This window comes from Agelaius tricolor, unplaced genomic scaffold, assembly GCF_023055355.1.
Source record: "Agelaius tricolor isolate 1412-34295 unplaced genomic scaffold, bAgeTri1.0.p SCAF_8, whole genome shotgun sequence".
In the NCBI taxonomy this organism is placed as follows: Eukaryota; Metazoa; Chordata; class Aves; order Passeriformes; family Icteridae; genus Agelaius; species Agelaius tricolor.
In genome coordinates, this window is record NW_027269268.1 from 3,222,979 (window position 1) to 3,248,015 (window position 25,037).

General features: G+C 53.2%; 3 protein-coding genes and 1 long non-coding RNA gene across 53 annotated transcripts in view; 2 read left to right on the forward strand and 2 right to left on the reverse strand.

Annotated features, from left to right (window-relative positions):
• The window catches only part of ANK2 (ankyrin 2), a 277,485-nt gene extending 271,434 nt beyond the window's left edge, over window positions 1-6,051 (forward strand). For 32 of the 38 annotated variants that reach the window (XM_071431333.1, XM_071431335.1, XM_071431336.1 and 29 more), the window contains 3 exons: window positions 12-176; window positions 1,190-1,372; window positions 3,835-4,044. In XM_071431333.1, the coding sequence (XP_071287434.1) occupies window positions 12-176; window positions 1,190-1,372; window positions 3,835-3,849 (363 nt within the window). In that variant the 3' untranslated portion in view covers window positions 3,850-4,044. Of the gene's footprint in view, window positions 1-11; window positions 177-1,189; window positions 1,373-2,253; window positions 2,346-3,834 lie in introns of all 38 variants that reach the window. The other 6 variants (XM_071431364.1, XM_071431367.1, XM_071431366.1 and 3 more) reach the window with 3 other exon arrangements.
• Window positions 6,052-7,060: 1,009 nt separating this feature from the next.
• Window positions 7,061-16,236, forward strand: LOC139592034 (uncharacterized). 10 transcript variants are annotated; one of them, XM_071431379.1, is made up of 8 exons: window positions 7,082-7,790; window positions 11,000-11,124; window positions 12,288-12,365; window positions 13,209-13,438; window positions 13,828-13,982; window positions 15,087-15,212; window positions 15,585-15,778; window positions 16,070-16,236. In XM_071431379.1, the coding sequence occupies exons 1-4, from the start codon at window positions 7,576-7,578 to the stop codon at window positions 13,397-13,399; spliced, it is 609 nt and encodes a 202-aa protein (XP_071287480.1). In that variant the 5' UTR covers window positions 7,082-7,575; the 3' UTR covers window positions 13,400-13,438; window positions 13,828-13,982; window positions 15,087-15,212; window positions 15,585-15,778; window positions 16,070-16,236. The 10 variants fall into 10 exon arrangements, 8 of the variants coding, with proteins under 8 accessions (XP_071287487.1, XP_071287486.1, XP_071287485.1 ...); XM_071431385.1 differs by lacking the exons at window positions 15,087-15,212; window positions 15,585-15,778; window positions 16,070-16,236 and adding exons at window positions 11,638-11,732; window positions 12,468-12,593 and having other exon boundaries at window positions 7,062-7,790; window positions 13,828-13,965; XM_071431386.1 differs by lacking the exons at window positions 15,087-15,212; window positions 15,585-15,778; window positions 16,070-16,236 and adding an exon at window positions 11,638-11,732 and having other exon boundaries at window positions 7,061-7,790; window positions 13,828-13,965.
• LOC139592036 (uncharacterized) lies at window positions 10,107-17,258 on the reverse strand. Of its 3 annotated transcripts, XR_011679856.1 has the most exons (5): window positions 16,442-17,257; window positions 16,042-16,197; window positions 15,748-15,803; window positions 13,385-15,632; window positions 10,107-10,342 (listed from the first exon to the last, which is right to left on the reverse strand). It is a non-coding gene; the product is annotated as an uncharacterized lncRNA (long non-coding RNA). The 3 variants fall into 3 exon arrangements; XR_011679857.1 differs by lacking the exon at window positions 10,107-10,342 and having other exon boundaries at window positions 13,469-15,632; window positions 16,780-17,258; XR_011679855.1 differs by lacking the exon at window positions 10,107-10,342 and having other exon boundaries at window positions 13,469-15,632; window positions 16,442-17,258.
• A 2,329-nt stretch (window positions 17,259-19,587) lies between these two features.
• On the reverse strand, window positions 19,588-23,257 carry LOC139592033 (uncharacterized). Of its 2 annotated transcripts, none has more exons than XR_011679852.1 (4): window positions 22,379-23,257; window positions 22,056-22,181; window positions 21,400-21,551; window positions 19,588-20,338 (listed from the first exon to the last, which is right to left on the reverse strand). XR_011679852.1 is itself a non-coding variant. In XM_071431378.1 (4 exons), the coding sequence occupies exons 1-3, from the start codon at window positions 22,741-22,743 to the stop codon at window positions 21,406-21,408; spliced, it is 654 nt and encodes a 217-aa protein (XP_071287479.1). In that variant the 5' UTR covers window positions 22,744-23,231; the 3' UTR covers window positions 19,588-20,338; window positions 21,400-21,405. The 2 variants fall into 2 exon arrangements, 1 of the variants encoding a protein (XP_071287479.1); XM_071431378.1 differs by having other exon boundaries at window positions 21,400-21,568; window positions 22,379-23,231.
• Between the last annotated feature and the right edge of the window lie 1,780 nt (window positions 23,258-25,037).

Genomic DNA, 25,037 nt, shown 5'->3' on the forward strand with positions numbered 1-25,037 from the left:
CGTTCCTTCAGGTGACTCGGAAGATCATCCGGCGATATGTTGCTCCAGATGGCATGGAAAAAGAGGAAGTGCTAATGCAGGGAGCACCGCAAGCCCCTGTCCCTGTGGAAGAGGGAGATGGTTATTCCAAAGTGGTGAAGCGAGTTGTGCTGAAGAGTGACAGTGAGCACTCAGAGGTAGGGTGTGCTTTGCCTGCTGTGGCACAGAGCAGCACCACCCCAGCAGGGTTCTTAACCACTGCAGCTTAGCGTGCTCATTCTGCCACTCAGTCCTAGAACCCCATAGCTGCAGTAAGTTTACCTTGCTGGTCTGTTCTGGAAGAGGCTAAAAACATCTGTGATTTAAAGAAAAACTGTTTTAGAGCCAGGTAATTACATACAGTCTGAAAAGGTAAGTGCCTTCCTGCTGTACTTCACTGTGTGGTCCTACAGGCAATTGGATCAGCACAACCAAGTTGTGAGGAAGGACCAGAAGCTGGCAATGGGTGTGCTGTCAGCAGTGCTGGGCCAAAAGCAAGGTGCAGCAAGCAGTTATTGCAATTGTAAGAAACATCACGGATACTTTTGCTTGCAGGAATTACTCATCAGGAGTAATTCTTTAGTAGTAAAGTAACAAGAAAGAAAAGCCTTGATTTTCCCCCCCTTTTTTCTATTTTCCGTTTTCTTTTTTAAAATGTTTTTTTTCTATTGTATTTTTTCCTTTTTTTACTCTTTTCCCTTTTTTAATTTTTATTTTTTCTTTTTCTTTTTTCCTATTTTTCCTTTTTCTTTTCCCCTCGTTTTCCTTTTTTTTATTTTTTCTTTTGTTTATATTTTGCTTTTCTCCTGTTTTCTTTTCTTGTTTTTCTTTTTTACTTCTTTTTATTGTTTTCCTTCTTCTCTTTACCTTTTTTCTTTTTTCCTATTTTTCTTTTTACATTTCTTCCTTTTTATTTTTTTTCTTTTTCCTCTTTTTCATTTTTTCTTTTTTTTCTATTTTTTTCTTTTTCTTTTTTCCTATTTTCTATTTTCCTTTTTCATTTTTCCCCTTTTTTTCTTTTTTCTGTTTTTTTTTTTCTTTCCAGTATGCTGACCTTAGCAGATCTACACTTTACCCTGTGGAGCCCCTAGACACAGCAGTTAATTTGGCCAGCACACATCGTGAAGTGTGGAGTTCATCTCCATCTCACTTGTGCTTTCTAACCTTGCAGGTGACCCTGTCGGAACCTGCCATTCTCTCTAGTGCCTCCAAATTCCAGTCCGAACCAGTGGAGGGCCGGAAAGTCAGCAAGGTCATAAAGACCACTGTAGTGCATGGAGAGAGGACAGAGAAACACCTGGGGGATGCCAGCCTGGCTTCTGATCTTCCATCAGCCAAAGAAGACTTTGAAGAGGTAAAAACAACTTTTATATATTACAGCAGTACAGCATGTGTGGCCACAACCCCAGGGACAAAGTCTGTTCTCCTGAAAGGACCACAGCCGGTGGCCCAGCAGTCCTAAACTGAGGGTAACTCTGTTCTTATACTCAGCAGTGTTACAAAAATATGCATCTATAAACAATGTGTAGTAAAAGCTGGCATTGCAGAATTAGCAAAGGCGCTTGCTAAGATTAAAAGAAAACATCATGAAGGCTTTGTGTGAAATTCTTAGAAGTCTTGGGTGTGAGTGCAGTTAAAGTTCATTCCTGTGTTATCACTGTGGAGGTTATTGTAGAAGTGGCTACAGTTAAGCCCTCACCCTGGGTAAATGGATGTGTTCCTCCCCTCCATCCTGTCTCTCGTCATCTTTATTAGCATGTCTTAGAAGTTGAAATAAATACTTAAAAACAGATAAATAGATAAAAGCTGTGCAGCAATAGGTGATGTGGGTATGCATTTTTGGGTTTTGTGACCAGGAATCCAGACCAGCAGCCTGGTCCCCTTTTTCTCACAGAGGCCAAACAAGGGGCAAAAGCTGTCTGGTAAAAGTTCAAAGAGGCTGCTTGGGAAGGCGCACTTAGCACCCAGCTACTGTCTCAGTAAATCCACATGTCTGGAGCCACTACTGTGACATGCTTTAGTACAATCATTACTGAAATGAAACTGCCCCCTAGGAGACACTGTATGTCATGTGTCTGCAGGAGGGAGGGATGCTTGAAAGGATGCAGTTGCTTCTTACAGGTGCCTGTTCAGCATTTTCTCAGCATTGGGCTGTGTGAATATGAAGGACTAAGGTAGGAAGAGCTCCAGGTGTTTTGCGGGTATTTTAATTTAAGGTTTATGTTTTCATTGGAGGCTTTGAGCTATACAGGTCACCACATGACAGTGCAAGTCCCTGCTTTGGTAGAGAAAGAAATCAAGAAAGATGATGGATCAGTAATTAAAAGGTTTGGCTTGGCAAGCTGATGAAGTATTACTGCAAACAAATTAACCCAGTCACAGGAGTGGATTGCAGTGAGTGCCTGCTAAGCTTTACTTGCAGTGCTACTAAAGCAATGACTAACCTGGCAGCGGTGATGGCGTACAGAACCCTGAAATAAAGCACTTTGCACACAACATGGATACAGGGGTTAATACAAAGGCTGGTCTTTATTTTCTACAGTTTTATAAGTTCAGCAAAGTAGTATAGTTCTAATTGAATAGAGAATGAATGGATGGCTGGAGAATGGCTAGAGATCAATAAATATCATCATGCAGCTCTCCATTCATCATCCACCCTCCATCCATCCAACCTTCATTCCTCATTTGTTCATCATCCACTCTCCATCCTTTCAATCATCATCCAATTCTCCATCCATCCATTCCTCATTCATTAGTCATCCAGTCTCCATACATGCATGCATCCATGCATGCATGCATGCATCCATCCATCCACCCATCCACCCATCTGTTCTCCATGCACTTGGATGCCTTTCTGTCTAGTTCTAGAAATAAGAGGCAGACACAGGGTGGTAAACAGGGGTACCTTTATGTAAGGATCCTTAGGTGCACTTTCCCTCAGGTAGAAAATGCCGATGATGCACACCCAGAACAACACGTGTACAGTCTCTATTGATTTGCTAATTTTAATTAGCATTCATCCATCTATCCATTCATTGCTCATCCACTCTCCATCCACTCCCTCTCCAATTATCATTCTTCAGTCTCCTTTCATTCATCAACCTTTCTCCAATTGTCATCCATGCTTCATAAATCCACCCTTCATTCTCCGTGCATCTATCCTTCACTCTGCATCCATCATCCATTCTCCATGCACTTGGATGCCTTTACCTCTGGTTCTAGAAATAAGAGGCAGACACAGGGTGGTAAACAGGGGTACCTTTATATAGAGATCCTCAGCTGGAAAATGCTGAGGATGCACACCCTGCATGATGCATGTAAAATTTTTATTGATTTTGCAAATTACCGTACCTGACAAGAGTCCCCAGCTAAAAGCACACCCAGTGAAGTAATGCCCCAGCTCTAGTACCTTCTAAATCCACCCCTCCTTGGATGAGGACTCAGCTCTGTTGATAAAAAGATGTCTCAAAGATCTGATTTCAACCTTGGTTTCTAAGGAAGATAGCAAGGGGTCTTCTAAGGAAGATACCAAGATAGCATAGGGGTCCTGGAATTTGTTTTGTCTTTCTGCCTAAGAAAATACTGAAGCTAGGTTATAATAATAGGCTACAAACACATGTGTAAAGAATATAGAGAATATATAAAATAAAAAGGATAAAAATCCATAGGAGTTGACTATTGCATCATACTTACACCTTGCTGTGCCTTCTCTCCAGCATGTATAACTCTGCCTTGGAAAAGCCTGAAAACCACGATTCTCTCAGACCTCCAGAACCATGGCCTTTCTAAGTCAGGTCTCATTTTTTTTGGTTCCAGGACAATACTAAGTAAAGCCAGCACACAGAAGAGGACTGTGATGAAGGACCGCTATGGAAAACATGTTCACATAGAAGAGCTGGAAGACACCCCAGAAGCACTCCCCAGGGATGACCTCCAGCATGACCTCCAGCAGCTTCTTAGGCACTTCTGCCAAGAGGACTGGACAAAGGAGGCCAAGTGAGAAGCTGCCGCCCCTGCACAGCGCCACGTGACCCCTCCCATACGCAGCCATCACCGTCCCTGGGTAGCAGAGCCATCACTGCCGCTCCTACCTCTGCAGCTGCAGTGAATTCATTTCTCCCCATCCCAAGTTGCGTTTTGTGCTGTTATGATTTTTTACCCTGTAAGCTAATTTGTGACCAAAGATAGCATCCTTCAGGCAGGATGATTTATCCGCCGTGCTGGCACCCTGTCAGCGTTGCCACTTGTCCCTGTCCCTTTGCTCTGGCGCTCGCTTACCGACATGGCCCTTGCCAAGCAGACTTCATTGACAGGCCTCTTCCACTGACTGTGTACATGCACCATACAAAGGAGTTGACGTGTAAACTGTAAATAGCAGAGTATTTGAACTCACGAGACTGCAGAACACTCACTGCCCATGGGCATCGTGGGTTGTGAGGTGCAGTGACCCTGCGGAATGGCAACAGATCACGGAATGGCACCACCCGGACCACAGACAATGACTGGCCCAGGAGGAAGCGCTGCAGAGCTACCGAATACTAAGAGTTACTGTTTAGAGATCCGGTCTAGGCAAAGGCTGTGCGAGTCAGGCAAAAGGCAGCTGTTCACGTGAATCACAGCTGACTGTGGCCATTAATTGCACAGTCACCTTCACACAGCCACTGCAACGTTTCCAAAAGAAAAAGAAAGAAAAGCTTCCCCACTAGGTACCCAAGTTGCTAGCAGCTCTACCTGCGGCATGTTCACATATGGTATTCAAGCCTATAGATCTGGACCTGTGGCAGGGTGTATTAAACAATCCTAACTCCGGTAGTTTCCCGTTTCCATCACTGCTTAGCCGACCTCACCGACCAACTGGGGGTGCTTCCTGCTGGCCACTGCACTGTAGATAACTACGGACAAAGACTTACCCACTATACAAGGAAAATAATTAATTCACCATGTTTTATCGAGATTGCCTCTTAGCCGATACACGCATGTGGCATTTGAAGGTCAAAACCAAACCCTCCTAGAACCATGTCAGCTTCTTGGCCCTCTTAGCACTGAGCGAGCAGTTTTTATCTTCTAAGTGTTTTTTAAAGAACAAGTGCTCACAATCCTCAGCAGCCGGTTTCTGTTCATATTTTGTTATGTAACTATATATTATATATATATATTTCTAAATCGACCCTCTGAAAACCACATTAGCATGTCTGCACTTTTCTTTTCCACAAGGGGAACGTAGGGATCTGATGTTTTGGGTGTTCTATACCTTAATATTTAGTGGAGGAAGCTCTGTAGGGTTTTAGCATAACACGCATACACACAAACATACCAACTTAATGCTTTTAAACAGCTATCTCATTTTTTTAATAGTAGAGTCAGCACCAGAGTAAAACCAACCCTCTCTTCTAGGAGCAATCCTTTGTCCAAGCTTATCTGGCCTTCTACAATTATAGGGTTCTTTGGTTTTGTTTTTTTTTAATGACTCACTCAGTGCTCAGAACAAGGGCACTTCCTCATTAAGGTAATAATGCCAAAAGCATGGAAACACCTCTGGAGTTCTGGCTTCCTGCAGGCAGAACCAATAGGTGCCGTGCTGACACTTTTTGGGCAGGCAAGAAAAGAAACTTAAAGAAAAAAGTGTTTTGGCAGCCAAATCGAATGAGACCCCTGATGAAACATCTCACAGCGCATCGTGGCTTCCTGACTGTCAGAGACAGCACAGGAGGGTCTTCAAGGATGGGGTTCTCAAGAAATGCATTTCTGTTGTGTTATTTGCGGTGCAGATGATGTTCTGTGTAACAGCATAATGGTTATTCACCTCTTATTTTGATTTTTTGCTGTGTTATCAGAGAACTTGAATACTGTGAGAAGAAGTGAATTTTAAGTTGACGAATCAGCATCTTGTTCCCATGGTGATAACACTAATTGAATATATCTATGAGGGCATGTATTAGTTAAAAATTAAAAAGATACAACACTAACAATACATAGCTGCAATGTGTACAATGGCTGATTTAACGAAATAAAAATGTACAAGTGTTAAATGTAGCAATGGTGGCTCACTCGCTTTTACTGCTGGCATGGTGGGATGAGGGATGGTGCCTGCGTGGGGACCTCAGTGGCACCATCAGTCACAGTCCCTCTGTGCCCAGCTTGCTTGCTCGTCACAGACACAGCGACACCTCGTCAAGGGCATGACCTAAGCCAAAAGCTGCTCTTTCCTCTCTTCCTCCTCCTTTTGCAATGACAGACAACTGTGTGTAAACAAGTCCTGACTGTCAGAGACAGCACAGGAGGATCTTCAAGGATGGGGCTCTCAAGAAATGCATTTCTGTTGTGTTATTTGCGGTGCAGATGATGTTCTGTGTAACAGCATAATGGTTATTCACCTCTTATTTTGATTTTTTGCTGTGCTATCAGAGAACTTGAATACTGTGAGAAGAAGTGAATTTTCAGTTGACGAATCAGCTGGAAAACACAGAAGATTGAATTCTCTCCTGACAGGACATGCCATGGATAACTAGTGGATTTGGTAGCTATAAACCATATACTCCACACAGTACAGCCTATAACTTCAGGCCTTTGATAGTGGGCAATTTCCAAATCCAGGAGATTTCCCTAAGGAAATAAACCTAAATGGCTTCACCTGCACCTTAAAACATTCACCATATCCCAGGTCTGACTCTGCAATTGGCACAAGAAGCAGCATTTGAGAACCGCCCAAAGCTACAACAGTTGTCAGGTCTCAAAATATTTGGCAAAGAGGTCACTGGCTGCAATTCTTGTCAGTGCAGTGACAACGCCAGAAAAAGCAGCTGTATCCTCAGCCTTTGCCGTGTTTTCCAGTCCCCTACAAAGAGCTGGCTTGTGTTGCCGGGCCCAACCCTCAGCTGCGGCAGTCACAGCACAGTCCCACTTTGCTCCTCCTACCAGCTCTGGTTCCCACCTCTGCCATCAGGAGAGGATTATACCTCGAGGAGCCTATCGAGCATGGGGGGAGTTACTTGGGCCTCTGCAGGTAAAGGGAGTAAGGTGAGCTATGAGCAAACACATTTCTGATGTACTGGAAGGGTGTGAGGAGTAACCTTCATTCTATGTGCACACTGCAGGGCTATGGAGACACAACACTGAACCCACAGCTCATTGCTTCAGCTGTTAGAGTCGGCCGTTCTCGGCTCGGTTCGGCTGAACTCGGAGCCGCTCGCAGGGGTTCGGCCGAGCTCGGTTCGGTTCGGCTGAGCTTGGCTCGGTTGGGCTGAACTCGGAGCCGCTCGCTGCATTCGAACCTCGCTCGGTTCGGTTCGACCGACTCCGTAATGTTCACCGTGGTTCGGCTGATCTTGTGATTCGGCTTATCTAGTTCGGTTGGGTTTATCTAGTTCGGTTCGGCTGAACGCGGTTCCGTCCCGTTCCGTTCAGTTCCCCTGAGCTAAACTCGGATCGATTCGGCAAATCGCGGCCAGAGTCGGCCCTTCGGGTACACTCGGCTGTTATCGGCCACACTCGGCTGTCGTCGGCTCCACTCGGCCACACTCGGCGCTTCGGCCGCACCTGACTCTGCTCCGCGGTGCAATGGCGGCCGCTGGCAGGGCCCCGCTCCCCGGCCTGAGCCCCGTGAGGGGACAGAGCGCTGGGACAGCCGCCTCAGCCCGGGTCACCCTGTCCCTGCCCGGCCCCGCGTCCCCCGGAGCGCGCCCTGCAGCGCAGAACGCGGCCTTTGGGCCAGGAGCGGGGACAATGCCCTTGGCTCGGCAGCAGCGCCGGGAGGCAGCGGGCGGTGCCCTCAGGCCGGAGGGGAGGGAGCTGGGCCGGGGGCACCGGGGCCGGGGCACCCACAGGGGGCCGGGGCTGCTTTGGGCGCTGCTGCGTGGGACCCGCTGTGGGTGGGACGGGTCTGTCCGGGCCTTGCGGCTCTCTGGGATCGTGTTCCGTGGAATAAAGCTGGGGCTCGTCCCAGCTGCGGGGACAGCGCTTTATTGTGTGAGAAACAAAGTTCACTCTTTAGAATTTTTACACGTTTGTTAAGGGATAAAAGGCAGCGCTGGGGTGCTTCGCTGTTTGCCAGGAGCACCCGGTTACCTTAAACCGTGTTCTCTATATTGTGTTCCATTGCAGTGGTGTATGCATATTTATTAGAGTTTATACATATTCAAAGAGTCCTTTTCAGTTTAGATGTTCTTTTGCTTGGTTTTAACCTTCATGCCATCTTGTGGGTTAAACCAATATACTTTATTTCTTCCTGTGGTGCCATCCTGTTTTATTTTCACTCCCTCGTTATTTGATAGCGAGGGTCAATAAATTTTTCCTTTTTTTTTCGGTGCTCTGGTTTCTGTTTCTGTTCTCTTGTGTTTCAGATAAGATTGTCCCCAAATGTGGGAAATCACCTAATTATCTGACACCATTTTCTGAGTTCCTTGCATGTAAAAGCATTTTAACATTTCACAGTCTCTATTATGCTACAGTCTAAGATAGTATCTATTACACAGCTATTTATAAAAGCTATGCAGGGCATACATGAACTGACAGATTATACTTTATCAAGAGCAGTAGTTACAGATTGTACTCTCTCAGGATTTTTGTGGTCAATAATACCGTGCCAGAGCTAATAGATAAATGGCAAAGGCAATAACTGCATTTGTTATTTATAATTCTGGGCTGGGCTGAGCTCTGTTTTCCGGGAAGCAGCGGGATGGGTGTCCCTGTGCCCACCCCCCTGGGTCCCAGAGAGAAGCTGCTCCTGTGGCTGCAGCTGAGGGGCACTGGGAAACCTGAACAGTCCTGATGGAAACCGATGCAAAACCAGGTTTGGTTGGGTTTTGGACTTGCCATTTTCCCCCGATCCCTGTGTTTTGCCTTAGGAAACAGGAACTGGGCACCAAGACATTTTGTTACCCTAGAAGGGACGAGTTTGTTTGTGTTTATTTCCTGAGCCACCCGGAACGATTTGGGTCTCAGTTGGTGCCTGAGAGCCTCCTTCTGTGTCCTGGGTGGGGTGGTGGCTATCAAAGGGGTAAAAGTTGGAGCAGGAGGGTGGGTGGAGAGGAGAGCAGTGGCTCTTTGGGGATTTGCATCTGGAAAGGGCCCTCAGTTTCCTGATGGGAGCCCTGGAAACAGAGCTGAGAGTCCCTGAGCAATGAGGATGGTGCAGCTGGAGTGCTGAGAGTGCAGAGGCTGCAGTGGGTGTTTTCTGCTCGGTCTCCTGATGTCCCATCTCTGATGCTGGGCTGGCACCCAGGCACCTCCCAGGGCTGGACACCCTCAGGGCAGGGGTGGTTTTGAAATGTTTTAAATGCTGCAGCAGCTCCCTCAGATTGGATGAGTGTGAGGATATCCAGCTCTTCCTTAGGGCTTGGAGCATGGCAAGGGTGCAGGGCTCATGGTCAGTCTTGTTTAAACACTTGTAATAGCAAAATATTTTAAAACAGAGACTTTGAGGAAATAACATCCGTGAGTCTGTTGCAAGGATAGGTACAAGCTGTCTTTATTAAAGATCCACACTGCTGGATGTTGTGTCAGAGCACTCTGGGGACAGAAGGTGTCCCCAAAGCTTCATTAACCCCTTGTTTTCTGCTGGTAGGGCAGGGGGTGAGCCCAGCCTCGGGGGCTGTGTGGCTCATCCTGCCTGGAGCAGGGACACCCCGTGAGGCTGAGCCACAGAGGTTCAGTTGTTGGAGCAGGTGGGGATCTCTTTGTGCCTGGGAATTGTTGTTGCTGCGTTCCTGTCCCAGCTGCAGGGTTCCCTCAGAGCCTGTGCCCTGCAGCAGCACTTGGAGCTCCTGTGCTGGGCAGGGAGCAGCTCTGGGCTGGGGCTTTCAGTCCCATCAGCTTCCATTGAAATCCAGCGTTTGTTTTACTTCCATCAGCCTCTCTGCTGTGCCACCCTCGGTGCCAGGGGACAGAGCTGTGGGAAGGCTCCATCCCATCTGTACCAAGTGCTGCCAGCGCTTCCAGCAGCACTGCTGGGGCATCAAGGGCTGCCTTTGGAGCCTGGCTTTCACAGAGGGTTACACACTCTGCCCTTCAGCATCCAGCTGCATCCTACAGCTGGATAGTTCAGCTCGCAGGCAGCAGAGTCAGCTCTTGGGCCCAAACCAGGTTTTGTCCCACAGAGAGCGACTGAGCTTCCTGAGGTAGCACCCAGATGTGCACTGGCCTTTGGGGCTAATAGTGAGTGCTGCCCAGGTGATTGTGATAAGGTTGAGCTGAAGCTTTCTTAGAAAAGCCATCAGCTGTAAGGAGAGAGAATTTATGGAAAACAGGTGGCTGGTGCACTAGCTGGTAGTAGGTCCTGGGCTTTTCTTCTTCTTCTCTTTAACCTGTTCTTAAGAGGACCCCAAAACTGCAAAATCGAAAGGAAGGGGGATGTGGGGGTGAAAGTTGCTTTTCATTTTTTGAAGTGTTGCTGTGGATTTTGGTGTGTCAAGTGGCACTACCAAAACAGCATTGGAATAACCAAACTTCAGGACTCTGCACTTAATTCCTTGAATGTGTTTGTGTGGGTGCAGGAAATGCCAAATCCCAAGGCAATTCCATGTCTGTAACTTCAAGTGCAACATCTTTAAAACCAAGTGCTCAGTGTGGGCTTTCCACGTGGATGCAAATGGTCAAAGGCCTTTCTTGTGCCCCAAAAGCAAAAAACCTTTCTCTGTGAGGTTTTGGAGGGGATTCTCTTTGGGATTTCTTGTGATGCAACATCCTGGGTGTCCCTTCCTTTGTGCAAAGTCCAATGGTAAAGGATGGAATGGCTGACACGTGGGGTCTGGGATAAAAATGGTTCTGTTAAAATTGGGCAGAGAATGCAATAAGAAAAATGAGCATCCTTTTATTGTCTGAAATAGTCAGGAATAAAAGTGCTGGAAAAGGACACGTTTATGTTTGAATTGGTGTCACCTCTCATGGATAAAACCCCATAGTGAGCAATCAGAGCAGAAGTATGAGAGCTGGGATCCTTTGACTTCCACAGTGGATTTAATTTTCTTTTTCTCCTCTCTTTCAGGGCAGGAAAAATCATCAAACTCCTCCCATCTTTGCCAAAAGCTTTGGTGTTTAAGCAGCCAAAGGCAAGAGGCCTCAGCACCAGGGGTCTGCGCTGGAGGGCTCTGGTCCTGCCCATGCTGTGGGGTGAGCCAGAGGACACAGGGCTCCTCTTTTCCTCTCTGCTGGGATTAACTGCCATGGGAATGCCATTGCTGACAGCCCAGCCCCAGCTGTGTCTGCTGGAGAAGGGCAGAGGTGAAGAGACAAATGCCAGAGTTCCCTGGGGATGCTGGAGTTGTGGTGTTGGCTGTGCCCTGAGGGGCAGGTTGGGCATTATCTGTGCACCCAAGGACTGCTCTGGGGGTTCGGGAGCTCTCAGTGCATTCCCAGCTCTGCCAGGGCTGGCAGCCGGTGCAGGGCTGGGTGACAGCCTCTGCTCGGGCTGGGGGCAGGCACTGGCCCTGGCACAGATGCAGGGGCAGGGCTGGGAGGATTTGGGAGCAATGGGAGGAGAATGAGGGATGGTGCTGGGCACAGGGGTCAGCCTGTGCTCGTGTCAGCACAGCCCTGCAGGGCCCTGGCATCTGGGAACAGCTCCAGCTCTCCTGGTGCCCAGGGATGGGCTCTGAGGGACTGGGTTTACCTGTGGCTTTCCAGGTCAGCAGGAACAAGGGCAATGTGGTGCCAGAGCTGTGGCCCATCCCATCAGGCTGTATTTCCCTCTGGGAAAGCAGAACAGTCTCTGGGCTGAGGTGAGTTTCCTGCAAGTGCTTAGAATCCAGGGGAAAGGGAGTTCAGGAATTGCATTTGCTGCTGGGAACAATGCCTTAGGCTTGCTTAGTTTGTGTCTGTGAGAAGTGGGCTTTGGGCTGGAGAGGTGCTGTTGGCAACAAAAGATGGAGTCAGTCCTCTCCAGGGATGTGCAGTGAAGGACTGAGTGGGAGGGGAGTATTTAGAAATGATATCAGCATTTCTCCCAAAATTGGGGTGGAGCAGTGATGGGGGTGGTTTGGTTTGCTCTGGGCCTTGTTATTCCTTGTGACATTTTTCAATTCTGTTGCATGATTTACTGTCCAGTATCTTTCTAACAAAAACTGACAGAAATTTAGGTTTAGGATTAGAACTTAGGTCCATTCACTGCAAAATCTTGCCAAGGCTGGAGGACTGTGATGATGGCTGCTCTCAGCAAAGGTCACTTATTAATGCTGTGTCAGATTTCCCTCAGTGCTGGGCAGGAAAGGTGAGGGTTTGGATCAGGAATTCTGCAAACAAGGCCTGGGTGATGGTTGATTTGTTTTGTTTTTCAGTGAGCCAGGGCTGGCACAGGGAATTGTGCAGGTACTGGTCTGGCACCGGAGCTGCTGCCCTTTGGAGCCATTTTAAGGGTACGATCACAGAACATCTTGGGGGCTGTTTTCAGAACTCTGGGTTTCAGAACTCCTGTCCCCAGCTCGTTGCTAACCCTGGGACATCTGCTCTGGTTTCAGGCTGTCCTTGCTGGAGCACCCTGGTCCCTGCCATCCCCAAGCCCTGAGACACAGAGGGAGCCCTGTCCCAAGTGGCCTTTGGCACCTTGTCAGGAATGTGGCAGCAGCCCCGGGAGCAGGCTGGAGGTGAGAACTGGGTGTCTGAAACTGAGGAGGGCTTATCTGGGGCTGGGGGGAAGGGGGAGGAGTTTCCACCCCCCCTGGAGCTTTCCTGCTGGGATGGGGCAGCACAGGGAGCAAAATTAATTGTGCACCTCCCATGGGCATTGCTGGCCTTGGTGTCTGTGTTGTGCCATCAGACCGTGGCACTTTGCTGCTGTCACTGCCACTGCCACCCCAGCTGGGGGCTGTGCCCTCCTGCCAGCCCCACACAGGAGCTCCAGGGGTGCCTCTGTGCTCTGTTGGGAGCATTTGCTGGGAATGCACCTCATCCCTGGGAGTGTCCCTTTGTCCCTGGGCTGCCAGACAGAGCTTTGGGCTGCTCAGGCTCAGGGTTGGATTGTCAAAGGCACTGAGAGGGAGCAGCACAGGGAGGGTGCTCAGAGAGGGGCTGGCAGAGCCCAGCTGGCAGGCTGGGCTGGGTGCTGCAGGTGGGTGTGTGTGCACTGCAGGGAGTGAATGTCCCCTTCCCTAACCAGCCCTGCAGATCCCAAGGGCTCCTGGAGCAGGATTTTGCTCCTTACTTCCCTTTGTGGAAATTGATTCTCCAAATTGCCATGAGCAATTCTTGGATTTCTCTAGGAGAAAACCTCCCAGCAAGACAGATTGCAGTGGAGGCCAGAGTTGTGTTTGGAGCAGGGAGTGCTGAGAGCTGCGTCTGCCTGTGCTGCCACAGCCTGACCACAGCCACATGGAACAGCCTGGGAACAGGGACTGGGGGAATTGCTGATGCCCCAGTGAGAAGAACACAAACTCACAGCCATTCAGCCTGACAGTCCCCTCCACCCAGAGCTCAGCACACATCCTCAGAGGTAAGTCCAGCAGCTGAAGGAGCAAAAAACCAGAAGAAAAAGGTGTTTTATTTTGTTCTAAAGTTATTTTAAGTTGTTATTAAAGCCTAACCAACATTTGCTCTTGATTTTGGTTGGGTGAATAACGAGCAGTGGGCATAGATGATGCCATTCATGTAGCTGAAAACCTGGTGTAATCTAGAGGGGATACAAGAACTGTTTGTGTAGGAAAATGTGAGAGGATGTCAGGGGGAGTGAGGTGGCATTTTTGAGGGAATTGCTGAGGTAATTGAAGGGAGACCAGCAGACAATTTCCCTGGGAAATCCAAGGCCCCTTGGGCCCACAGCCAGGACTCTCCAGGGCTAAGGGGTCAGCACTGGAGACTCACTGTGTCCTCCTTCCTTGGCAGCAGCCAGCAGGGAAGGGAGAAGAGGATCCCTGTGGGATGAGGCTGGAGAGAGCGAGCAGAGGAGCAGCCTCAGGCTGGAGAAAGGCAAAGGGACCAACATGGTGTCACCAGGGCACCTGTGAGGAACAGAATGGACACTTGGAGGCCCCATGGAGGTGAGGAGTGGATGGTTTGGGGCAAAATGGGAGTTAATCTCCAGAGAGATAAGTAGGGGATATTTAGGAGGGAAAAGCTGAGGTGATGAGTTCACCCAGCCTGGCACAAGGTGTGTTTGCACAGGCTGGGGCCAGAGGTGAAGGTCAATCCAAAGCCAGCCCTGCTCAGCCTCTCAATCCCAGGATAAGTTGTACAGGCTGCCCACTGAGGGATTAAAAATACATAAAAATGAAACCAAGGGCATTAATGAGATTCCTGGGAATCCCATTAACTTGTTGTCAGAACTCCTAACACAGTTTTGAGCTTTGATGACAAGAATGCATTTCTTTATTTGGATTATTCACTGTGTGGGATATGGGGTTTATTTGGATTTTAAAGCTCTCATGGTGGCCCTGACACTGCTCAGGAGCTGGTAGGAAAAGCAGAGTCAGAGCTCCTGGCAGGCACAGGGTGTTTTCCCCCATAGTGGATTGTGGAGGAATTGTCTGGGACCTGGATTGTCCCTCTGGGTGATGCCACTTGCTGTGGTTTGTATAATTCCATACATTTAATTCCCAAAACTTCCCAGCCCAGGAGTTTGAGCTGACAGGGCAGGACAAAGATTGTTCTCTGTGTGGTGCCCAGATTTGGGGTTCCCTGTCAGCTGTGCTAGATCTGATGAATTATACCCATAGCCCCAACTTCCCTGCTCCATTCCCACTGCAGTAACCTCACAGTGCCCCATGGAGTGTGGGTATTCCCATGCAGAGCTGCTGCCTTGGACAGCAGCTGTGTCAGGAGCCAGCAGAGCTTCCAAGGAGGCTCAGCAGCACAGGGACAAGGCCAGGGTTCTATTCCATAGAATGGCTATTTAGAACCCTCACCCCAATGGTGTCCCTGGGCTCACTGGACAGAGCTGCCTGGAATGGAGCTGATTTCACCCCCCTGAGCTCCAGGATGGAGAAGATGCAGTTGGTGTTTTAAAGCAGGAGAAGGCAGTGGCCAGATGTGCTCCCAGCCTGTGCTGAGGCAGCCCCTGTGCCCAGGTGGGGACATCTCTCCCTGCAGAAGCTCAGCTCCTTTCAGAGCCTCAGCAGTGGCCTCTACAAATTCTTTTCTCTCAGGAAAGGGATGTGCATCTCTGTCTTCAGCACACCTCCAGTGGGACCTACCTGTGAAAGCTTTCCATGACATCTGCACTTCCAGCTGGATCCCTGGAAAACTCCAAACTCCATCCCACTGATTTTCAGGTATCTCTGAGGGCTACTGCCTGGGATTTAATATCTGTGGGGGAAGACTGCCTTGGCTTTAATGCTGCTGATGGATGATGGCCTCAGGCTGGGGAGGAGGGAAGGGATTTGGGGTGACTGGGACATAGCTGGCAGCTGTGTGGGAGCTCTGAACCAGGAATTGCTGTGTGAGCCCCTCTGCAAACAGCCCTTGCCTCCATTCCCAGTAATGCCAGCTGCTCCTTGGGGTCCTTCTGGGCTGTTGGTGGTCTCTGTCCAGGCTGAAGCATTTCCATGTGCCTGGTCAGAGCAGCCCCTGGCCAAGGAGCCACAGTGCAGGCACAGCTCCTCCTCTGCAGATCCCAAAGACACGAGGTGCTGCTTGCCTTTCAGGAGCTTCTGGCCTCCTCCTGCCCTGTGCTCCCAGCCAGCTGGGACACACTGAGGGAACACCAAGGAGCATCGCTGGCAGCAAGCAGGAGACACCGAGGCCTCTGGGCCAGAAAAACAACCCTGGCCTCAGCAGCCAGCATCATTTTGACCTGGCAACACTCACCTGCAGGAAACACCCCCTGCCACAGAGCAAGGTAACCCTCAGGACTTGTCTTGTTCCTGGGGAAACAAAGGGACATTGTGTGAGCACATTTACAGCTGCTGGGTAAATCCTGGAAAGGATTTACAGCTGCTGGGTAAATCCTGGAAAGGGCAGAAAAACCAGGGTTATGGGGAAGAGTTTGGTGCTGACATGTTGAGTGCCAGCCAGTTCTGCCCTACAGCCATTGCAGGGGCTGGTGTGTAAAGCAGCATTAGCAGAAGGGAAGGAGCTGCATTTGTAGAGGAGTTCTCTTACTGGCAGCAGTCATTCTCATCCCTCACAGGACCTTTGGAACAACCCTGGGATTGGCTTAGGTATTTGGAGCAGTGTACTGAGAAGCCCAAAATTCTGTGTTCAATGTGCAGCTGGGCCAGTCACTTCTCACTATTTGACTCGATGATCCTCACGGCTCTGGAAATAAAGAACAAATAATTTTTACTGTTTTTTTAATATGGGGTTTTTTTTCCTTGTATTTCCCCGGGGCTCCAGTCCCACACCAGGCACAATGGGAGCGGGAGCAGCAACACCTCGGCCCCAGCGGCCGTCCCAGAGCGGCTGCTCCCGGCCAGGGCGCTGCAGCCCCCGGGGGTGCGGACACGGAGCAGGGGCTGCGGGCGCTGGGGCTCGTAGGGGAGCGCGGTGCTCGTGGGGTTACCGGGCCGGAGGGGCTGCGGGGCGGCGCCGTGTCCGCCAGGGGGCGCCCCGCGGGGCGGGCGGCGGCGCTGAGCGAGCGGCGATGCTGATGGGGTCCCGGGGCCGGTACGGGCGGTCTCCGTGTCCTTCCCGCTTCCAGCCGCGATCCAGAGGCTGCTCCCGAGAAGCGTCGTCCTCCTGGCGGGCATGGCAGTGGCACAGCAGCGGCTCTCTGCCGCCGCAGCCGGAGTGGCAGCGCCTGTCCCAGCGCAGCTCTTTCCAACCACAGTGATGCCGGTCCTGATCCCAGCCTCAATCCCCCCCTCGATCCTCTGGCCCCAGCACCCGCATCCTACCTACCGAGGAAGAAGCGGCTTGGCCCAGCCCCCACAGGAAATACCGGCAGGACCAGGACCGGAATCCCCGGGCCCAGATCCTGATCCCACCTAAGCGCCTTAGACCCCGCGTAGTAGCAGCAGCCCCTAATCCGGATAGCCGCACAGCACTCAGACCGTCGCTCCCGCCGCATCCCGAGATGGGCATCCCCCACAGCAAGCGGGATAGGCGCGGATCCGCCGGGATTTATCGGCGGGTGGGGGGGAGGCGGGGCCCCGGGGGCGGGGCCGGCACAGGTGTGAGGGACCCCAGTGCGGCTGCGCAGGGCGGGGCCTTGAGGGATGTAAGGCGCGGGGAGGACCGGGCGGAGCTATGTGCTCCTCGGCGTTCTATGAGGGAGGTTGCTGCCGGCCGGGGCCCTATATCTCATTTTCTGTATATTTTTCTTCTGCATTTGTTATTTTTTGTAGTTTTTTTTCTCTATACCTCTCCTTTCGGCTCTCCCTCACCCCCTCCACCAGCCCCCCTCCACCCCTACGGCTGTCCCCTGCCTCCTCTCTATTCCCCTACCCTACTCCTCCATCCTTTCCCTCTTCCTTCCTTCCTCAACCGGACTCCTTCCTGCCCCCTCTCCCTGCTCCGTTTCCCCACCCGCCCTCATCCTGCTCCTTCCTTCACCCTGCCTTCCCTCCAGCCCCATCCCCTACTGCCCTGCACACCTTAACCTCTCCCCACCTGACCTCACCTACCTCTCCCCTCCCCTATTCTCGTTCTTTATTTGCCGCTCTCCTTCTTTCCTCGCAGCCGCGGGGCTCGGACACCCCCCCACCCCCCCCCCCCCCCGGGACCACCTCCTAATGAAGGGGCCCCTGTAACTCCGACACCCCCCCCCCCTCCCACAGTGTGATGTTGGGAAAGCCGGAGCCCCGGCGGTGTCGGGCGGTGTGTTGGACTGCAATGGGGGCACCCGCAGAGCGGGTCCGGCCCCGTGTGGGGACCCCAGCAAGGGCGGGGGTGCCGCGCTCCGGCCCTCAAGGCTTTATTATTGCCCGGCACCCCGAGACCCGCGGCTGCGAGGAAAAGAGGAGAGGAGAGGATGGGGAAACAGGAGAGATGGGGGTGGTGAGGACGGGGAGGGAGTGGGGTCGGAGTGAGGAGGGAAGCGGGAGAGAAAGGGAAAGGCTGGGGGGGGGAGAAGAGGGACGGTGGAGAGAGGAGGAATAGAAGGGAGTAGCGGGGAAGGGATAGGACAGGAAGGAGTGGGGGGGGAGGGGGGGGGTGTCTGGTTTGGGAGGAGAGGAAAGGAGCGTTTCAGGGGGAGAGGGAAAGAGAAGAAAGAAAGCGAATACGCGGAGAAGGAAGGAGGGGTAGAGAGGAACAGAAGGGGAGGCCGAAGCCTTCGCCCCTTACCTGCGGAGCCCGCACAGAGAGCTCCCGCCCGCAACGTGCTCTGCCTAAGCGAATGGCGGCCGAGGCGATTTCCGCGGTCTAAATCACCTCGGCCCTGCCCCTCGCAGCTGAGCCCCGCCACGCCCCTGGTACCGCCCCCTGTGCCCTCTTTCCCCGCCCCGAGCCCGCCCCCCCTTCCCGGGATCGCTCGCGACCCCGCCCCTCACACTTGGGCCGAACCAGGGCCGCTCCGGGCGCGGAGCCCGGGGCTCCAAGGGGGGGGCCGGGAATGGGACTGGGGTTCTGGTTCAGCTCCTGTCGGTATCGGCCGGGGGTCCCGACTGACAGCCGGGGCCGGGGCTGAGGCACTCCGCGGCCCGAGCCTCCCCGGGCCGGTGGGGACAGAAGCTGCCACGGGTCGGGCAGGGAGTTCCGGGGCCGAGGGGCAGCGGGGACAGTCCCATCCCGGTGCTCGGGCCGGCGGGCTCCGGCGCTCCCGGCGGTTTTCTCTGGCGGAGGGTGGGGGACAGGAGGGAGGCTCCTCGTGGGGGAGTTTTTGGGGCGTCGGGGCCATGGTAGGCCTGGAGGAGTGCGGGCTGTGAGGGAGGGATGCTCCTCTGGAAGCGAGTATATCCGGCCGGGCTGTGTTCCCGGGCGGGGTGGGAGGTGCTGCAGCTGAAATAAACCTGAATACAGCGATTCCCCACATCTGCCAGTGCTGCCCCACAGACACACTGGACCGGGCATGGAGGGTGCCTCCATCCCAGGTCCCAAGCACTTCCCATAAACTGGATATGGGGTAGGGGTGGGCAATACTCTTCCAGCTGCCCGCTGCTACATCACACACGGGGTCACAAACAGAGCTGCAGTGCTGGCTCTTAACTGCCACGTGCTGTGTTTTGGGGGCTTGGAACATCCTGAGGGGATCAGGTTTGGAACTCAGAAAGGGACAAAGTCCTGCATTTTTCACAGTGGAAAACAGAGACTAAATCCAGTGGGTTTGGGTCTAAAGGCAAAAATTTAGTCTTATTTTCACCTGTTGAGAACAGAGACTAAATATAGCATTTTTTGGGCCTTGAAACCAAGCTCTGGGGGATGATTTTGGGTCCCAGAAGCACAGCCCAATGTTTGTGAAGCTCAGAAAAAGTAAAGTCCTGCATTTTCTTTTCTTGAAAATGCAGGTCTAGTCCAGTGTTTCTGGGACTCAGAAAAATGACCAAGTGGCACTTCCCAGAGACCTGGGAACAGCAGCTCAGGTGCCTGCTTTCAGCCCCCAAAGCAGAGGCTGGGCGAGAGCCTTTGGGTGGGAGGGCTGGGGATGAGGACCCTCTCTGGAGGAGGGGGTCTGGTCACCTTGGTCCCCAAAGGTAGGGACACCAGCACGCCCCAGGCTGTTTCAAGGGTCTGAGATAGTCTCAGGAAAGAAAAGCACTTTTCAGCCCCTTTTCCATGTCCAACTGTTTATTGTGCACAACCACTACAACAGTTATGACTTCTATTTAAACAATAACTATGACAAGAAAGAGTTAATAGTTATAACCAAGTTAATAGTTATGTGTAATTGATGACAGTGAGTCATGTACAACTTGGCCAAAAGCCCAGATAACTGAAATTAGCTGGAGCTTTAAAGTGGCTTGTAACAAAAAGCAGCAGTTGCTAAGCCAGAGCTGGAAGGAACTGGAGCAGCCATCAACTGGAGCATCTCAGTTCCAGAGCTGGAATGAAGAACACGCCACAGCCAGAGCTGGAGGTTCAGCAAGCTGGACTGGGTAACACCTGCAAGTGAAACAAGCAGAAGGAACAGACATCACCTGGGCCCTCAGATATCCTGAGCAATAAGTCAGCAGGGGTCCATCAGCAGGAGCTGTGAGCACCAGGAACAGCTCTTGTCCAGTGTCCATCAGCTGGAGCTGTAACAGGCACAGGCATCCCTGAGGGAGAGCTGAGCTCACCTGCAGCTGCAGCAGGAACATCTCCTGGCTGGATCTGGAACTGGTGCACCCTGGATTCCCAGCCAGGCGCAGGTGTGGATGTCCCTGATCAGGAGCTCTGAGCAGCCTCTTCCCTCGGGGAGTGAAGCCAGGCCAGGTGCCCCTCTCTGTCTGCATGGAGGTGGCTCCCAGTCCCACCCCTGAGAGCAGAAGGGAGGCAGGAGCTCTCCTGGGGATGTGGTGCAGCAGCGTCTCCTCTGTCTCTGCAGAAAGGGGGTCAGTCAGCATCCCCAGGGTGCACAGCACAGCCCCACAGGAGATGCCTGTCCCCCCTCCCAGGCAGGGGCAGCCCTTCCCTCCCTGCTGCCCCTGCTTTGGGCACAGACTGTGCACCGAGGACAGGGAGGCAGAAATCTCAATGGGAGAGCTCAGGGTTCAGCCCAGAAAACGCACGTTTCTGCCCAGAAGAGCAGAGGAGGAGGCGCAGATTGCTGCAAGCCCTCTGCTCGGTGAGGGGCACTGTGGGAACCAGCCACCAAACAACACTGGGGCTGAGCCTGGCCTGGCCCAGCACCTTCCCCCAGCCACCCTCACCCTGCCCCAGAGCAGGACTGGGGAGCCACAGACTGTGCTGCCCATCCTGATAAGCATCACTGAGCCAGGCACAGCACAACCCTGATCCCAGCCTGAACACGCCACAGGGCACATCCCTCAATCAACGCTGAGCCAAGCCCAACACTAAGGAGCAAATGACACCGGCCACAAAGGGCCCAGAATGGCCAGAAGCCCCCCGGGAGGGGGAGCAGGGCAGGATCGTCCCCAGCCCATCTGTGACCAGAAGCCAAAGCAGCAGCAGCCCTGGATGGTTGCTGATGGTGTGGGGAGAAGCCACCCCTGGGCAGCTCTGGTGCAGCCCCTTCTCCCAGCTCCCTTCACAGTGACGGCTACCACAATTGTCAGGCACAGCTGAATCCCAGCCCCAGTTCCTGTCCCAACCCCCCTGCAGCCAGGGCCCTGTCCAGGAGCATGGCCACTGCAGCCCCAAACCACGCCAGGACAGGACAGGCCACACAACCAGAAACCACAAGCACAACCACGTTCTTCCCAAGGAACAGCCAAGGACAATGCAGAGGCACAGCCATGACCCTGGCCCTGCTGCCAGCCCCAAAGTGGCCCACAGCAGGGCCAGCACCAGAACCAGCACAGTGCGTTCCCCTCAGCCATAGCCTGGCACGACTTCCTCAGGTCATGTACATCGGGGCATTCCTTCCTTCCTGCCTGATCCCGCAACCTTCCCCAAAGCTGCCCAGGTCAGAGCACTCACCTGGGCTCATCCTCCTGTGCCAGCCTCTCTTGGTGCCACACTGGGGCCGTGCTCCTCACCTGGGCTCATCCTCCCGTGCCAGCGTGCCCAGGGCTGCTCCTGCTGGGGCCGTGTCCCAGGCTGAGCCCCTTGGCCAGTCCCTGTGCTGTTTCCTGCATGGAGGCAGTCCCTAGTGAGGAAGAGGCTGCAGCTTTGCCTCTTGGAAGACAAAGCTTTTGCCCCAGCAGGAGCTCCCAATGCACACCACAGGTCCCTGCAGGCAGCAAAACGCAGTGGTGAAAGCAGACCCTGCTTCTAAGGACTGCAGCCGACTCCTGTGGACCCTCACCTGCCCCTTTTGTCACAGGGCTGCAGGGGCCGGGGCACCCCCCTGAGCCTCCCTGGAGCTCCTGAGCTTTCTGGACAAACACGAGCCCCCGGTGCCTCTCAGAAGCTTCTCCTGGGCCCAGGGCTGGTGTAGAGGCTTTGCCTCCTCTCCCTCCCCCTGCCGTGGCTGCAGGCCCCACCTGCCCCTTTCTTTGGTGGCTCTGCCTCCCTCCGGTGAGCCTGGGAGCAGGGACCCAGCTGTGCCGAGCCGGGCTGCCCAGGCAGGGCCCTGGACAAGACACAGCTGGCTCGGAGACAGGGACAGTGAGGAAAGCCTTCCCCAAACTTACCGAATTTCACAGGAATGACCCGGTGGCTGCAATTGCTCCATCCTCTGCGAGACCCCATTCGGGGAGGGTCCATTTTGGGGAGCAGTGCCGGGCAGCCTTCTCTGCAGCTTCCCCGCGGCTGAATCCCTGCGAATATGTTTGGAAAACACTTGTGTAGGTTCCAAGTTCCAGAGCACCCTTGACTCCCTTCTCTGCCATGTCACACTTTCCCGTGGGATAGGCCCCAGGCCGGGGCAGCCCCTGAGCTCCCGGCACGGCTGCTCCTGCCCCCGGCTGGGAACCGCAGTTCGGGATAGCCCCGAGGTGGGAGAGCACGTACTCACCCTGAGCCCGAGCTCCGGAACGCCTCGTCCATGCCCGCAGACACCCAAAGGTCTCCCCAAGCGCACAGTGCAGCCTGGAAAGGGCGGGGGCCCCGGCCCCTTTGCCAGCAGCCGACCCCGACCACACGGCCGGGCAGCGTCCGGCTCCCCGTTACAGCCCAGTCACCGCTGCGGGGACCGTGCCCTTCTCCCCGAGGCGCTGTCAAACCACAGCCCCCGTCAGGGCCTCGCCGCCCACCCAGAAAAGGCCGCGGGCTCCACACGGCTCCGGCCCCGGGCGGGGCTCGCCCCCGGCGCTCCGCCCCCGCCGAGGCGCCCCCTGCAGCACGCGCACCGGTACTGCAGGCAGCGCCCCCCGAGCGCATCCCGCCGCAGCCGAGCCGGTGCTGCGGCCCCACGGCGGCACTTCCCTAGCGCCGGCTCCCTGTGTCCCTGTACGGCCCTGCCCGCTCCCGGAACGGGCCCCGTGCCACCCACAGTGGCAGCCAGGCTTGGTCCTGATCATTCCCGGTGAGAAGCGATCCCAGCTCTTCCCCGTACGCGAACGGCCGCTGCTGTCAGAGGCCCGGCGTGGAGAGGGGGCAGCCGAGCCGCATTTCACATGAGCCCAGTTCCTGTCCGGAACCCAGCATCAACACACGGGTGTCACACCGTGCAGCCCGCTGGGCTGAAGAGGCTCATTCTGCAGCGTGTTTTATTGCACAGGAACATGATCCTCGGTCGATGCTTACCTGCAGAACCTTTATTGCTTCCTGTAAGCAGTTCGATGGAGGCAGAGGCCTGGGGCAGCACGGAGGCACTGAGCCAGCTTTGCACAGAGCAGCCCTCCTCTGCTCCCAGCATGTCTGCCTGCCTGCAGATCAGCAGAGGCCGACATGCCAGGCAAAGTCCAAGTGCTCCTTCTTGGGGAAACATCAGCAGCTCTTGCTGCCCCTATGATGCTCCAGGAGAGGCTCTGAGCCAGTGAAGGGACTTGGTCCTGATCCCACAATGACCCACTCTATCCCAGACAGACACCCCTCATGTGTGCTCCAGGCAGAGCGCACCCACTCCTTACTGGCTTCTGGCAGGGCACAGGGGCCAGAAGGTCACACAACAGCCAAATGTGTGTCCTTGGTCCCTTAGGACAAATGTGACCACACACTGCCCAGAGCAGCCCTTGTGTAGCTGCACTTTGGGACTTGCTGGCTGTGAGGGCTGCAGGGCAATATGGGCTCCTGTGGGCAGGGAACTCCCGCTCCTTGGTGTCCTGCTGGACCAGTTCTGGATTAACTACTCAGCGTCACCTCTCATGGCACTCTCAGGGCACTCAGGGACTCCAGAGTAAGGGACAGGCATGCAATGAAGCCTGCACTGCAACAAGGCAGCCAAGAGGAACATTGTGTCTGCATCTGCAAGAGCTGCTCTCAGCTTTAATTCCTACACACAGACACTGCACTTCCCACAGTTCCCACCCTTCCCAGGGAACAGCAAGTGCTGCACCACCAAGATGTCTCCTTTCAGCTCAGGCCCAGGGAACAGCAGGCAGAGCACAAGCCAAAGGGACAATGACTTCCTAATCTGCTTTTCTTCCCCTTGCAAGAAGCCAAGCTTTAAGCAGACATCAATGGCTTTCCCAAAGATTACCAGGCAGCCTGCTATCTTCCTCTACCATGTCCAAAAAATCACCATTCCAAGCTGGAGTTCTCCATGACATGTAAAAGCCCAGCAGTCACTGTACTGCAAAGGCTGCTGTACAAGCACTGGGCTTTGTAAAGGTCCCGGAGCGTGGGCACTGCCAGGGAATGGGGGAGGCCTGTGCAGCACCCAGCAGGTCACTGCTGTGTGACAGAGGGCTCTGCAGCACCCAGCAGGTCACTGCTGTGTGACATCCCTCAGCTGGCCTGGCATTTCCTCTCTTACCTGCACTAAGGCCGTCACGCCAGCTCCAATGCTGATGGAAGGTGCTCTTGAACAATCTGAAATACACAAGACTTCGTGGCACGAGTGAAAGCAGGTCCTGGTTGACCCTGTGGAGTTTGAGACACCATTATCTCCTGCCCTTGCCCTCAGCCCCAGATAACATGAACTAGCACAATTTATCTCACAACTCAAGGCACCAAGGTCTGGAAGCTGCAGGCCCTCATTGCTGGCACAGGGGATCGTGTTTCTCTGGAGATCTCTGGAGATCAGCACACCTTGTAGCTGTGGAGGGTGCTCCTCTGAGTTTTTGGCGACTCTGGCTTTGGGATCCAGGTTTTTCATTCCAGTATTCCAGCTCACAAGACTGTATTACTTTTCAGTCACTTCCTAACTGCCTTTTATCAGGAAATATTACAGGCAAGACATGCCCTCAACAAGATACAGCCAACAGCAACTAACAGGAACTTCAGAGATTCCATGATTCAGCCACACCTTATCCATGAGCAGTGCAAGAATAACCCTTTTAACAACCTTTCTGGGTAACTGCCAACAAGCAAAAGAAGTAAAAAACCAGGAAATTGGGGGCAATCACTTCTGCACCATCAAAACTCAATGACACTACAGTGGAGAGCAAGCAACTCTAGTCTGTTTTTTTAAAGACAGCTCAGCTCACATTCCTCCCAGCACCACTGCAATAACCATTTAAGCTGTATCCCGCAGCCAGATGCTGCAGCCTGGCAGGGTGTGGAGGAATCCT

What these genes read in the sequence shown, in the direction of transcription:
- LOC139592034 (XM_071431382.1), top strand. Translation starts at nt 7,576, where the DNA reads ATGGCGGCCGCTGGCAGGGCCCCGCTCCCCGGCCTGAGCCCCGTGAGG. An exon ending in GCAGCGGGCGGTGCCCTCAG is followed by an intron (nt 7,791 to 10,999) that starts GCCGGAGGGGAG and finishes CCTCTCTTTCAG; the next exon opens with GGCAGGAAAAATCATCAAAC. An exon ending in CCTTTGGAGCCATTTTAAGG is followed by an intron (nt 12,366 to 13,208) that starts GTACGATCACAG and finishes GGATTTCTCTAG; the next exon opens with GAGAAAACCTCCCAGCAAGA.
- LOC139592033 (XM_071431378.1), bottom strand. Translation starts at nt 22,743, where the DNA reads ATGCGCTCGGGGGGCGCTGCCTGCAGTACCGGTGCGCGTGCTGCAGGG. An exon ending in TTCCGGAGCTCGGGCTCAGG is followed by an intron (nt 22,182 to 22,378) that starts GTGAGTACGTGC and finishes ACATATTCGCAG; the next exon opens with GGATTCAGCCGCGGGGAAGC. An exon ending in GGTCATTCCTGTGAAATTCG is followed by an intron (nt 21,569 to 22,055) that starts GTAAGTTTGGGG and finishes CTTCCTCACTAG; the next exon opens with GGACTGCCTCCATGCAGGAA.